Source organism: Vulpes lagopus, chromosome 5, assembly GCF_018345385.1.
Source record: "Vulpes lagopus strain Blue_001 chromosome 5, ASM1834538v1, whole genome shotgun sequence".
In the NCBI taxonomy this organism is placed as follows: Eukaryota; Metazoa; Chordata; class Mammalia; order Carnivora; family Canidae; genus Vulpes; species Vulpes lagopus.
Genome location: NC_054828.1, coordinates 78,582,968 through 78,598,232, shown reverse-complemented (window position 1 = coordinate 78,598,232; position 15,265 = coordinate 78,582,968). Strand labels below are relative to the sequence as shown.

At 37.6% G+C, this 15,265-nt stretch overlaps 1 protein-coding gene across 3 annotated transcripts in view; it reads left to right on the top strand.

Annotated features, from left to right (window-relative positions):
* The window catches only part of WDR3 (WD repeat domain 3), a 29,358-nt gene extending 14,805 nt beyond the window's left edge, over positions 1-14,553 (top strand). For all 3 annotated transcript variants that reach the window (XM_041754553.1, XM_041754552.1, XM_041754551.1), the window contains exons 13-27: positions 1,550-1,651; positions 3,564-3,649; positions 3,818-3,953; positions 4,665-4,721; positions 6,085-6,185; positions 6,386-6,497; positions 6,648-6,782; positions 7,238-7,288; positions 7,799-7,864; positions 8,353-8,445; positions 8,917-8,964; positions 9,679-9,722; positions 11,746-11,874; positions 13,419-13,512; positions 13,818-14,553. In XM_041754553.1, the coding sequence (XP_041610487.1) occupies positions 1,550-1,651; positions 3,564-3,649; positions 3,818-3,953; positions 4,665-4,721; positions 6,085-6,185; positions 6,386-6,497; positions 6,648-6,782; positions 7,238-7,288; positions 7,799-7,864; positions 8,353-8,445; positions 8,917-8,964; positions 9,679-9,722; positions 11,746-11,874; positions 13,419-13,512; positions 13,818-13,973 (1,410 nt within the window). In that variant the 3' untranslated portion in view covers positions 13,974-14,553. The remainder of the gene's footprint in view (positions 1-1,549; positions 1,652-3,563; positions 3,650-3,817; positions 3,954-4,664; positions 4,722-6,084; positions 6,186-6,385; positions 6,498-6,647; positions 6,783-7,237; positions 7,289-7,798; positions 7,865-8,352; positions 8,446-8,916; positions 8,965-9,678; positions 9,723-11,745; positions 11,875-13,418; positions 13,513-13,817) is intronic.
* Positions 14,554-15,265: the final 712 nt, after the last annotated feature.

The following is a 15,265-nucleotide window of genomic DNA, read 5'->3' as shown; positions in this document are numbered from 1 at the left end:
AGATTTGGATTCAGATTCTCCCCCTTCTAGAATGGGTAATTTGGAGCAGGTCTTGAAATTTCTTCTGGTGTTTCCTTATCCATATAATAGGATGACATGTGCTTCTTCACAATGGCTTTTACACTACATAAACCTAGGTTTGAATTCTAGAATTTCCACTCACAAGGCATGAGAACTTTGGCTTTGCCCCTATACATCTTGGTTTTCTCTTGTAAGATTAGGTAAACAACCTATTTCACACAACGGAAAGCACTTAGCACAGAAACTGTTCATAGTAAATAACTAGTAAATGAGAGCTGGTAGCAGAACTACTGGGTAGTAGGAGTAGTAGCTGTGAAAATAAAAAAGAATATGTCTGTGGAGTACTTAAAAGTATTTTGCAAGGATTTGTCATCGTTATCCCCCTAAACTTGTGTCATATGTGCATGATTGTTTAATTAGTAAACATCAGTATCACAATGGGTATTTTTTTTGCCCAGCTAAACATGTAAAATAAGCCAGGGAGGTTTTAGGATCAGTGTCAGGGAATAAACATTAAACTCTAAGTTTCTCTTCTCATTCATTCTTTCAACAAATGTCCCCCTATTTGTGTGTGTGTGTGTGTGTGTGTGTGTGTGTGTGTGTGGAGAGCATTTTGCAAATATTTTCGAAGTCTACCTGTATGACTTAAGTACAATCCATAGACCCCAGCCCCGTCCCTGTGCGAGGCAGTTAATGTCCATAAGCTCATTTAATGCTCACACCAGCTTAGAGATGGTGTTGCTGTGAACCCCATTTTACAGATAAAACAGGCTCTTGGAGGTGAATTCATGAAAAGTCATAGGGTTGGAAAGAGGCAGCCCTGGGACTCGAGTCTCCCACCTACATTCTTGCCACCCCTATACAAAAGCCCATCAGAGAGCAGGCTTTGCTGTTCTGTTTGTGCCTTGTGGGCACCGTGGGCACGTTATTTTTATTTCTACATATACATATATATACATTTTTTAGTTTTTTAATTTTTTGTTTTTCATATACCAAATTCTAAGCAGACAGTATGGCTCATTGTTTTCTAAGCTTTTGCGGTTTGGGTTTTTGTTTGTTTGTTTGTTTTTTTAAGTCCATTGCCTTCCCTAAATTTCTATTTCTTATTGTCAGCGTATCATAGAGGAGGAAACTAGATGGGGGAAGAGTTGGTTAAGCCAGTTACCGTTTAAATTTGATTAAACTTGAAAGGTTTTTAGGTGTATTTGCTATCGTCTTCTCACTTGTCTCTGACCATGCTATTTCCCTTCTGAAGTGACAATAGTGAAAGTGACAATAGTGCAGGACTGCCAGGTTGCACTGTTCTGCGTCGTTTAGCCACAGAGCAACCTTGCCAGAGTCAACTCCGCACATCAGCGGCATATATTCACATAGGAAGCACAGAGCATTGAATGGGGGATCCATTTGCTAAGCCATTCACCACATGGCTGCTACTTGGCTATGAAATCTTTCCTGAACTATGTAGGCATGAATCTTGGTGGTTGTGGGTATGCTCATTGGAGTAGTGCTCATTTTTTGTCTTCCACAGACAGGAAAGCTGCAGCTTTATGACTTGGCCTCAGGAAATTTGCTGGAGACAATAAACGCACATGATGGAGCTTTATGGTCCTTGTCTCTCTCTCCAGATCAGGTAACTAAATCAGATGTCAGGATCTGGACTTTAGTACTTTCCCATTTCTTACATCAGGTTTTACTCCTGCCTAACAAAGGTTTCTTCAGGGTTTCTTTAAAGAAAGCCCACTTTTTTTTCTAATCTTTAGATTTCCCATATGATGGAATATCATGTGCCTCATAGTACGAATAGCTGTCATTATCAAATGAATTCTCCTTCAGCTGCTCTTGATCATCAGATGTCCAATTGCTTACCCTCGTGAGTTTTCACCAGTGGTTTGTGCTACTTCCTAAGAGGAAATATTCCCTTGAGCCATAAAATGCAGAGGATGGAGTAAACTTTTCTCCTTCTTGGCCATACATCTATGACTTTGAGTCTAGTGTTTATAGCAAATATATCAGCTCTTTCAAGTTAGTAACAGGGTGCTTCCCTTGAAAGGAGTCATCTTGGAGAACTGTGTACTTAACTCCAGTAATGGTGCTATTGCTCAGAACATTTTGAGATATTTTTTGGACAATAATAAGAGATTGTGGGCCATTCATTTGAATCTTCTCAATAGTGGTAAACCTTCATCCATTGAAAGTAGATACTATTTTTGGAAAAAATGGAATCCGGAATTTAGAGTGGGTCATGCCATTTGGGGTCAGAACAGAACAGCATTTAAGATTTAAATAGTAATTACATCTTGCATTTGTAGAGGATTCTCTTTCTGCAAAGTATTTTTACATCCATGTGTCACTTATTGCTATTTTTATAGTGTTTTTATAAACTAGTCTTTGTCATTACAGCAACATTAAAGCAACATTACATAACATTAAACATTTTTTTTTTTTTTTTTTTTTTTTTACTCTTTCTAGAGGAATAGTTCTGACATGACACATGAGGTCCTGTGATACTCTCTTTTTGAGACTTTTGCTGCCTCGGGGGCGAGCTTATAGTCTGTGTCTCGGTCTTGGGTGGGTGGTAGGCTGGCCCTGGTGGGGGTCAGGAAACTTGGGTTTCCCACAGAATTCACTGAGCCTTGCTCTTGTGGTAGAGAATGGTGACGGGCTTGCTGTTGTCACCTACATCCCCACGGGCAGGGAGGATTAGAGATGGGTGGACTGAGGTCCAGAAAGAAGTAGTGCCTCACCCAAGCCCATCAGTGAGTTTGAAGCAGAGTGTTTCTCACAGATCCATACTTTCTGTGTACCAGAAAACCATCGTAAGCTTGTTACTAATCTCAAATGGCAGAATGAACACTTGAAATCTAGTTTTCTGACCCATATTCTATGTACTTTAATACTACAATGTAATGGGAGTAATTTTCTTGATATTGGAAAACACTTTCAAACATATTTAATTTTAAAATATACTTGAAAAAAATAAAATAAAATAAAATATACATTTATATATATAATACATATTTATATTATATATATGTTTACATTTATATATAATATATATTTATATATGTTATTATATATATTTGAATATATATAAAATATATTTGAAAATATATTTCCTGTCCCCCTGGAGCAGGGACATTGAAGGAATAAACTTACACCCTTCTGAGTTGTTACTTTGAATAAACTTAACTTGATGATCCAATCTGTGTATATTTGTCAAACCATTTTATTACTTAATAGCAAATTTATTTGGTGCTTTCTTAGGTGGAAGAAAAAAACCATACAATGTTCGGAGTCTTCCTGGTGGTAAACAAAAGTATAACTAGAAGTAGTAACCATTTGCCCCTGCTAGGAATTTTCAAATAAAGTCTGTGGCAGCAGCCCCAAAAGAGCAATGAAAGGGATTAAGGAGGAACCACATTTTTCTTAATTCTTCTCCCATGCCGTTAAATAAAAATGGTCCTTTGTACAATTTTGATATATAAGTTACCAGAGTTTCTGTAGCAAAATATTTTTTAATTGCAATATCATTGGATTTTCAGCGTGGCTTTGTGACAGGTGGTGCAGATAAATCTGTCAAGTTCTGGGATTTTGAATTGGTAAAAGATGAAAATAGTACCCAGAAGAGGTGAGTAGACGTTTTTTAATTTGTGTCCTTTTTTGGGAATGAGAATGGGGAACCCCTGAATGGGCTTTCGACATGTGTATTTCCCTTGTGTTCCAGGGAGTTCTTGGAATTTTTGTCTGTCTTTGTAGAGTGCTCATTTTTTTTTCTTGATGTTTTCTGTTGTACTAGACTTTCTGTGAAGCAAACCCGAACCTTACAACTAGATGAAGACGTTCTCTGTGTCCGTTACTCTCCCAACCAAAAACTGTTAGCTGTATCTTTGCTGGACTGTACTGTGAAAATTTTCTATGTTGACACTTTAAAGGTACAGTGATTATGCCTGGAAATAGTTTTGTCTGTCTGAGTGACCATTGGGTTGAGGCTGTAAAGTGGCCTTGACTGCCCAGCAGTGTTATGTTTCTGAAGAAGTTTATGTGAATCAAAACATTGTAGGTGCATTAGGAAAACTAGAATTCTTTTAAAGAACCCTTTGGTTCATAAATTTTGTTTAAAGCAAGTTAGATTTCATAAGTTCAGAAAATCTGTAGACACAAAATCCCGTTGCAGCCAATAGTTTAAGAGCATTGCTACATCACCTAGGCAGTGATTCCACGCTTGGCTGTAAATCAGGATCATTTGGGTTGCTTTTAAAAATATAGATTACTGGGCCCTATACCCAGAGTCGGAAGGACTGGAGCAGGTCTGGGAATGTTGTTGGGAAGCAGTTGCCCAGTATTTTCAGCTAAAAGATGCAGAGAATGTCCCTGTGTCCTATTCTGACTGAAGTAGTAGGCTTCTGGGGCATCCCCAGCTCCTCCATAGTGCAATGTTGTTGGCAAGTGTGCGCAGGGTCTATGTGCTAGGCACAGGTACAAGCCGCCTACAGTGGTTTGTCTTCTCTGAAAATATAAATATAAAGCAATCCAGAACAGCATTTAGGATTTTAAAAGTTATATTTTAGATCCACATGTAACAAACAATGCCTGTATCTTATAGACAGACATCATTTATTTATATATATATTTTTTATATTTAGTTTTTTCTCTCACTCTATGGACACAAACTTCCTGTTATATGCATGGACATCTCTTATGTAAGTAAAATTTAAAGTGTCTGAGTAACAAGTTGTCTTTTCTAGAGTACTTTCTTGGTTCTTGGCTTGCTATCTTCATTTTGAATATTTTTTTATCCCGTTGTATATCTGACTTTACCCAAAAAGCCATAAAACAATGTATATTGTAATTGTATCATAATATATGGTACAATTCGTTATAATTATAATGTATATAAAACATATATATTAATTACTTTAAGACTTTCCGAATATTGTAATTGTACTATATGTATAGTACAATTAATTATAATTATAATATGTATATAATACATATATATTAATTACATTAGGGTTTTCAGAATATGTTCACAAATATCTGAATTAATCCTTAGAACTAACTCCCTATTGTGGATTCCCCAGTATCTTGTTGTCTAAAATATATAATTGGAGGGTCGGGGGAGCCTGGGTTACTCCTTTGGTTAAGCATCTGCTTTCAGCTCAGATCATGATCCTGGGACCTGGGATCAAGCCCCAAGTTGGGCTCCCCTGCTCAGTGGGGAGTCTGCTTCTCTCTCTCTGCCTCTCCCCTGCTCATGTGCACACACTCTTTCTCTTGCTCTCTCAAATAAATTAGTAAAATATTTAAAAAATAAAATGCTATCATTGGTAGAGCACCTGAATATACAAAAGATTTTAAAAAGTCTAGAAGGTGATGCTGGTGAGTAAGATAGAACTTGGCTTCATATTTGGACATTTACAATATTTTGCACTATAGCCATAGCAAAATCATATTTTTGCAACGTCTAGTTATGGATAAAAGTGGGAATAATGTATTTAAAGACAGTGCCTAGTCTCTATGAAAGGATTCCATGCTCTCACCGTCTATGATTAGTACATGAACAGCACAAGATATTTCTGATGTTCTTATTATGCTGACAACTATTTGAGTGAGGCATTGACGTAGGATAAGAGAAATAGAGAATGTAGGATAAAAGGCTGGGTTGCAATCATTTTAGTAGGTTCTTTCCCAGACTCTTCTTTCTTCCTCCTCCCCTCTTCCCCTAAATCCTATGACAGATTCAAGATTCTTCGTCCTATTTAAGGAAGTATATAAACAATTACAATATTGTAATTCAGAACATATTCCGACATCAAGGCACACCACCACCCTGTAGCAGTATAAAAACTTTGGAACCAGCAGAGTTCTTGCTTTTACTCAACAAGCTTTTTAAGGAAATCTTAGGTAAAAGCAGAGAAATAGGTGCTCTTGATAGAGGTGAAATTGCATGGTATTTTAATGTTTCTGAGAGAAATGGGCTAAATGTTCTGATTTATCTTGTTTTATCTAACTGTAGAGTTTCTGATAATCAAGTAAAGTCACAGTTTACCTCTTCCTCTGTAGGATGGGGCACTAATAGCAACGGGCTCTGCCGACAGGAATGTGAAAATCTGGGGCTTGGACTTCGGAGACTGCCATAAGTCTCTCTTTGCACATGATGACAGGTAGGTGCAGACCTTTGAGTCACCTGTACATATCATTTCCTTCAAGCATCTATGTCTGTTTAGGCAGTCATAAATTTAAAACTCTAAATAATTAAGCATCCTAGAACTAGCTCTTCACAAATGTGTGCGAGGCTCTTCACTAGCATGACATTTGATGACATGACATGACATGACATTTGATCACTTTTCTCACTTTTCAGTGTGATGTACCTGCAGTTTGTACCCAAGTCCCACCTCTTCTTCACCACTGGCAAGGACCACAAGATTAAGCAGTGGGATGCAGACAAATTTGAACACATACAGACTCTGGAGGTAACCACTTTCCTGCTTTGGTTGCTCAGTACTTGAGAACCACTTTTAAGACTGAATGTTGATCTCCCACTCAATGTAGAGCAGGTATCGGTTAAGGAATAAGGTGTTCCTTCTCAGGGTTTTTTGTTTTTGTGTCTTCTCTCTCTCCAGGGGCACCACCAGGAGATCTGGTGCTTGGCTGTAAGCCCTAGTGGAGACTATGTTGTGTCATCGTCCCATGACAAATCTCTGAGACTTTGGGAAAGAACAAGGGAGCCTCTTATTCTTGAGGAAGAAAGGGAGATGGTAAGGCTTGGTTACAGAACATGCTGTTGGGGAAATGCCTGGGTGGCTCAGTGGTTGAGTGTCTGCCTTTGGCTCATGTTGTGATCCCAAGGTCTGGGATCAAGTCCTACATTGGGCTCCCTGCAGGGAGCCTGCTTCTCTCTCTGCCTGTGTCTCTGCCTCTCTCTGTGTTTCTCATGAATACACAAAATTTAAAAAAAAAAAAAAAAAACATGCTGGTGGGTATCTGAACCTGCTGTCCTAGCCTAAGAATTCTATCTAATGCGGCTACCCCTCAGTCAGGCCTGACTCCAGGAGAGGTTTCCAACACCCTGTCACTGTTTCGGCAACCACGCAGAGACAGAGATACCAACAGGGGACTGCATTTTGAAAGAAGCAGCTCGTCCCTGTCTCATTTCACTTCATATAGAGACCATGATTTTTCTTCCAAATTAATTTTATCTGTCTCTTGACAGCAAAGGGAAGCAGAATATGAGGAGAATGTGGCCAAAGAAGACCAACCAGTAGTAAGTAAATCTTTTGGGACCCCAAGATCGAGCCCTATAATTATCTTATTGGAATTTACTTTAATTTCAAGAATTTCTAATGGAATTAGAATTGGGGCCAGATGCTAAAGTTGTTTCCCATCAGTTGATGTGGGAAACAATCTGTGTAGTCCTATTTGATTTAACTATATATCCTGATTTTGTGGGACAAATGACTGACCAAATTTGTCATTCTGGCGTTTTTTGTTTTGTTTTGTTTTAAGGAGGCTTCAGAGAATCATAGAACAAAAATAAAATTTAAAAATTTTAGAAATTGGACACTTTATACTTTTAGAGAGTAGGATATTCTTATAATGAATATAAAATACTTAATAGTGTCTGGCACCTGAGTACTTTATTAATGGGTAGTTGGTAACACCATGTAACCTTTATCATAACACAGTGATGCCTGTTCTTTTCTGGATGTAAGATTACTTTATTGGTTTTTTATTGCCTGTCAACAGTATTGTCAAGGATCTCTGTTTCTGGCAGGTTCCAGGAGAGACTCAAGGTGACAATTACTTTACTGGAAAGAAAACTATTGAAACGGTCAAAGCAGTAAGTTAATATACATTCTGTATCTAAATCTATAGATACATACATTTTTAAGGAAGATCCCAACTTCTTACCAACCAGGTAGCCCTTTTGTGGCAAAAAGTTGTTGAAATTCATAGATGGAGCTCAGAACCTCTGGTTTTCCCTTGCAACCAAAGACAGCAGTCCTGCCGAATCGGTACATGGTTTCTAGAAGGGAAAGCTTGATCTCCTGGAAGCAGCACCCCTCAGGGGTCCCAGGAGCAGCCCTCCTCCACATGGAGGCATCCATATGGCCTCCCCTAAACCCAAGATGCTTAGTCTCCTCTCTGTACATTAAACAGAAAACAAACACCAGAGACATCATTACCTACTGTTTGACACTCTTGGCATACGTTTATTAAACCAGTTCAAGCTAGGTGGTACTTTTCCAGTCAGGCCTTCCAATTGCAGGGTTCCAGGATGCTGGGGCATGTGGCAATGATTTCTCTCCTTTGTTGCCATCATTGTAGGCTGAGAGGATCATGGAGGCTGTTGAGCTATACCGAGAGGAGACTGCGAAAAGGAAGGAACACAAAGCTATTTGTAAAGCTGCAGGGAAAGAGGTGAGATAGCCCATGGAGCTACACTCTGAGAAACATGTATCCATAGAACTTCTGAGAACACTGTCACTTGGGAGTTACTGACTCAGATTAGGAAATGACATAAATGTAATAGAGTCTTTTCTAATTCCAAGTATTAGAAGGAGTTGAGGGATTGGAAAGAGGGGAGTTGGGTCTGGATAAAAAGTGAGGGAGAAGAAACCTCAGGATGAAGTGCTCACCGGAAGCAGCAGAAACTCCTGGTGTGGTTTCAGATATACTGCAACCATTACAGGCTTCTAGATGAAATATATTGCCCAAACTCATTCATAAGCGCAATGGAAACTAAAAGTCCTGATGACTCTTTTATACTCTTTTATACTCTTTCCATTTGTAGGGTCTCCCTTTTAAAAACCGTACTGTCATTGCCCTGCCTGTGACAAGCACTGTCAGAGCCTTGTTTTTTAATAACTTGATCTAATGATTTCTTGACAGGTTCCTCTTCCCATTAATCCCATCCTGATGGCTTATGGCAATATCTCTGTGAGTAGTGTCTAACGGTTCCCCCTTGGTTACTCAGAGGTACTTTTCAGGGACAAGAGAGTCACAGCAGGAAGTGCAGAGGCATGATCTCAGGCTGAATATATTGGGAAGTACTTTGCCATTAACACCTCTCCTGTCCTCTAGGGTATTGAGCATTTCAAAAGGACCAAGTGTAACTTCTAAGTCTTTCCTGCCCTCTAGGGTATTGAGCATTTCAAAAGTTTTAGTATAACTTCTAAGTCATTCTTTCTGGTCTGACTGGACTGGCATTCTCATATTTTCTAGTGCCTATTTTTGTTCAGTATCCAGAACCCTCTGAAAATTCTGTTCATCTAAGTGAATTTTGAAATTGAGGTTCTTAGAGGAAAAGTTGATGTAAATCAGACAGAGGAGGAGAAAGAGAGAAATGGGACAGTGTATGCTTACATAGCAGTCTCTAGACTTAGTACTTTACTTGCCTGTATCATTCATCAGGGTCATCATGTGAGTCAATGTAGCCTCATTTTACAGATGGGAAATTGGCCTGACTTACAGACAGAAGGTAACAGAGTTGGGAAGTGAACCCACATGTGACAATCTAAGCCTGTGCATGTATTGCCATCTTAGAATGCTGTTTCTCCTGTGAGTGGGATCCTTGGTTTTTAGATGGGAATTAGGGAGCTTCAGTAGAAATCAACCTAGAGTACCACTAAAGTTCTCATGTTTCCTTTATAGCCTTCAGCTTATGTGTTGGAGATTTTTAAAGGAATCAAGTCAAGGTGAGTCCCAAAGTACAATGACTAGAATTTGTCCACTAACATCAGTTATTGAATGGTTGTCTGACCATGAGATAAGCAGAAGTTATAATTGATGTTTATTTTCCTTATAGGTTTAACCATGTCAATGTTTTCGTGGAAAACAGTATATTATGATGTCCTTTTAGAAGCAGAACTAGCAGGCTCCTCCTAATGTGTGAAGGGAGATACTTTTAGAGACAAGTGAAGGGTAGTCCTACTTTATATTGTAGGTAATGAAATCCTGTATCATCAATCACAAGTACCAACTGGTAACCTTTTTTGGTTGTGTTATTTCCTTTGCCTTATTTCTGTGTCCATACACAATTGGAATCTTCTGTATATAATTTTATATTGTGTATTTTTTTCATGGAATATTCCCTGAGCATTTGCTCAAGTTACTAATATTCTTCAAAACTACATTCATGGAATTCTATCAAAACATGGGGCGCCTGGGTGGCTCAGTGGTCTAGCATCTGCCTTTGGCTCTGGTCGTGATCCCAAGGTCCTGGGATCAAGTCCCACACCAGGGTCCCTGTGAAGAGCCTCCTTCTCCCTCTGCCTATGTATCTGCCTCTCTCTGTGTGTCTCTCATGAATAATTAAATATTTTTAAAAAGAAAAAATGAATTCTATCAAAACATTCCATTATATGTATAATTACTATCGGATTTGCTTTTGTTTTTTGCTATTATCAGTACTGCTTCGACGAAAACCTTTACATGGAAATCTTTGTTGTAGCAGAACAATAACTGATGAGTATGAGTTTTTAAAGGTTTTGTTGCTGAATTACTTTTCAGAAAGCTTGTAGTGATGTTGACCAGGCTTAAAAAAATTCTTTGCCAGTTTTAGAGGCAAAAGGTTGTATTGTGTCATTTTAATTTCTTTCTATTATTAATGAAGCAAAAATTTAATATTTGTTGGTCATTTGTGGGTTTTTTTCTGTGAATTTTTACTTTCCTTTTCTTGTACTCCAGTACTTTCTTACTGGTTTTTGTTTTTTGTTTTTTGTTTTTTTAAAGAATTTTTTAAAGAATTCTAAAGATTCATGAGAGACAGAGAGACAGAGGCAGAGACCCAGGCAGAGGGAGAAGCAGGCTCCCTGCAAGGAGTCTGATGTGGGACTCGATCCCAGATCCCGGGATCACGCCCTTAGCCAAAGGCAGCTGCTCAACCGCTGAGCCACCCAAGCATCACTTTCTTACTGGTTTTTAAGAATTTTTTGTCATGTATTTTTGCAATAATGTTTCTCATTTGTGATTTACCTTTGGATTTTATTTGTGAGTTTTAGCTACTGAAAATTTTTTATTTTTATTTTTTGAAAATTATTTTCATAGTAATTCTTAATATCTAAATATGTCCATTTTAATAAGAACAGGCTATCTGAGGATAATGATGAATCTTCCTGGGAGAAACGTACAACAAAATTTAAGTTAATGGAAGTATTGTACATTTCTAGAAGGAAATAGTCTATGTTCTGAAGATTTAAGTTTTTTGTCTTTCTTTTTATTAACTAGTTCATAGGTTTGTAACTCAGTTGAAATCCTCTTGAGATTTGAAATTGGAGTTGATGAAATGATACTAGAACTAGTTCAAGAGAAGTAAAACAAAACAAACTAGAAGAGTAGCAAAAGAGAGCTGTTCTCCCGGATTAAAAAGCTTTTAAAGTCAGCAAAACTAAAATACTATAGGATTGTTGTCAGAATCAATCATTGAAATAGACTTGAAAGCCCTGAAACAGAGTCGCATATGTAAGGACTCGATGTATGGTAAAAGAAGTATCATATAAAGGTGGAATGTTCAACAAAAGACTTTGGAGAAATGAGTTATCTGAGGGGAAAAAAGTCAGATTCTCCTATCATGCCGTGGACCAGAATGCATCAGATAAATGAAAATACTGAATATAAAAAATAAAACAGAAAAGAAGAAACCATTCAGGATATAGATGAACAGTTCATACTATTTAAATAAACATTTCTTGTTCATGTCATGTTTACTGTCTTCTTCAGCGAGCTAGAAGAATCTCTGCTTGTGCTACCTTTTTCGTATGTCCCAGACCTCCTTAAGCTCCTTAATGAATTCATCCAGCTGGGCTCTGATATCGAACTTCTGTGTAGGTGCCTCTTCTTTCTGCTCAGGTAACATCCTTTCCAAAGAACACTGTGTCTACTTGGTCTCACCACTCCAGTGTTACTTGAACTGATGGACAGAATCAATGCTTTGGAGTTAAGAAATCTGTTGTTTCAGACTGAGAGATGGTTACAGGATTTCACTTGTTGTGTGACAAATTATTCCTGATCCTGCAGAATCAGTCTTGTGCTTAAACAATAATAGTGATGACCTACTTCTGAAGTAACAAGATAGAGCATTGCTCAGGGACACTTCCGTAAGCACAGGTCTCCAGGTTGCAGTAGCTCTAGTCCTTGTCTGTTTGCTGAGAGGCCATCACTGAGTGGCCAGTTTGCCTCATTTGTTATCTTTTTAACTGTTGAAGCAAAATGATTTAGTTTAGTCTTCATAACAGCGTCATAAGGAATAGTGCCTTTATTTTTCAGGTCTCTAGAAACAAATGGAAAAGAAAGGGCATACACGGAGGGAAAGAAGAAACAAAATATATTTATGGGATTATTCTTAAATATGAACAATTCCTCTTAGTGTGTAATTGAAAAGAACATATTTACAAGAGTTTAAGAATATACTCTTTTATCTTGCTCTCTGCCCCTCGGTCTCCAGCTGTTATAGCAGAAAACAAAAAGAGATTGAACACTCTAAAATGCTGTTCTGAAGACAAAATACAGATTGATCAGCCAATACCCAATAGTTAAAAAACCGAAAAAAAAAAAAAAACAAACAAACATGTATATTTAACAAATTGATATTTGATCTATTTTCATGATTCTTAATTCTCTGTTCCTTTTATTCCATCAAGATGGTAGCAAAAGAACAGGGATACATACATACATACATACATACATACATACATATATATATGTATATATATTCTGTTGCCAGATTTATAATTTTGGGCAAGTCCTGAGGCCTTAAATTGATAACTCAACAATGTTACTAATAACTTCTTATCACTATAGCATATGTACTATTGAAATCAGGGTTACTGATTCTAAGTGAAATACCATGAGTGCTTCCAGCTTATCAGGGGGTTGTAGATGGGGAGTACTATACAAGTAGCTGTGGCAGGTCACAGGTGAGCTTGAGGGTACTCAGGAGCATGAGTTCATGGACATCATCTTAATACCCAAGGTCAGAGTCTTACTGATCAGAGACTATATCTTTTATTGCAGTGGCTTTACTGGAAATATGAATAAATCTTTGTTGAGTTAGTATTTCTTAAGGTGTTCATTTCTCTCTGAGCCTTCTATGAAATACCATTTTGTAAGTCTGTGGCTGCATGGAGTTGGCTGCAAAAAGAGCCAGCTTTGCACAAGTTATGATTTTTACCATAGTATTGTTAAAATTGACATCAGATAAAATTGATTAGCAGGAAAGAAATATCTTTAGCTATTTTTTGCCAGAAGCATTTCTATACTGCCATATGATAAAATGAATCTTTTTCTGTTTTGTTTTGTTTACTTTGATATTGTCTATATGCTTTTCTAGAAGGGTTAAGCAGAGCCAGAACCACTACCTCTTTTGTCACATGACTGTTTTGCTTTTCTATTAGAATTCACTTCGGGCAGATCACTAGTAACCAAATGCTTGTGCCAGTGATTGAAAAGCTAAAGGAAACAACTATTTCAAAAGTCAGCCAAGTCCGGGTAGGTATACTTGTAGGAGTACAGTAATGAGGGGGGAATCCTGGTGTGTGTGTGTGACTTAGAAGCAGCATAGTGAACTGTGCCTTGTCTTTGGTGATATTGACCAGACATGTATGTGTATTTGAGGTAAGTATTTTCATTGGAGCTGGTAGAAATAGAAGAAAACTAAACCAAACCAGAAAGACCTTAGACAAGGAGGGATGAGTAAGAGTGCCAGAAACATCGGTTCCCCTGACTCACATATGCTGCTGTGTTGAACTGAAGTAAGAGAGAGGTCATTTAATCTTTCTTTTGTCCCTCTCCAGGATGTTATTGGCTTCAACAGGGCAGGTCTTGAATATCTCAAGAGGGAATGCGAGGCAAAAAGTGAAGTTATGTTTTTTGCTGATGCAACCAGCCACTTGGAAGAAAAAAAGAGGAAGAGGAAAAAGAGGGAGAAGCTAATTTTAACATATACTTAGAACTGAAATGTGCCCTTTTTTTTTTTTTCTATTTAAAGGAACTTCTAAACTAAGCAGCAGAATTGGTGCCAACTTGAAAATAAACAAGTAACAGAGCTTGGTGTGTTGCAGAAGATGTCAGGATATATTTCCTAGCTTTGCTTGAGGAAATGCCCAGTGCAGGATTCTGGGCTCCATTTTTTGGACTTAAGGCATAATAGTTTAAAATCTTTCTGTGACCTCAAAGGCTGAGCCCTTCAGGAATTGTTCCCATTCTAGCAGGGAACAATGAATATTTTTACTAGTTGCTTGACTAGAGCTGAAATGAATATTTCAAAAGTTTTTCTTATTTCTGTGATAACAGGAGATTAGTTGATGTGTTACTTTTTGTATTACGTTTTATCTCCTCCAGAGACTATCAGGTGCAGAATTGATTGCCCTCTCCCATTAAATACAGACTCATGGACTTACAGAGCTGAAAAGGACATAAAAATGATCTAAAACAGCCTATACTGGTGGTTATATCTGTATATAAAAATAGCTAATTGCTAAATTGTACTTCTCTAAAGAGCTGTTTCTAATTAAAGTATAGTCAAGCTGAGATGCTTTGTTGGGCTTCTGGGTGATTAATACCATATACATACATACATATATACATACATACATACATACATACATACATACATACATACATAGGATTTGAGGGGATGGGAATATTTTAGGAGGAGAAACGGACACATTCCTTTGGGCCTGGCTTCTCTTGTTGGGACATTTTTAAGTAAGTTAACAACTACAACCTTGATGCAGTTCTGTTCAGATTTCTGTGTCTTTTTTTTTTTTTTTTTTTTTTTAAGATTTATTTAAATTCCAACTAGTTAATGTACAGTGTAATATTAGAATCACGTGTCCATTCAGCAGTTCAACACTTCCATAGGACACCTGGTGCTGATCACAAGCACACTCCTTAATCCTCATCACCTATTTAGACCACCCCCACCCACCCACCTCCCCACTGTGTAACCAAAAGTTTATTCTCTACAGCTGAATCCCTTTGCTTTTTTGTTTCTTAAATTTCACATACAAGTTAAATCATATGGCGTTTGTTTTCTGACTTATTTCACTTACCATAATACTGTCTGGCTCCATCCACATCATTGCAAATGCAAGATTTCATTCTTTTTTATGGCTGAGTAATATTTCTCTCTCTGTGTGTACATAGTATATACATGCACATATATGTTCTATACATATATATGTATATACATATGGTGTATGTGTGTCTATATACACATTCATTCCATTTCTTTGTGTCA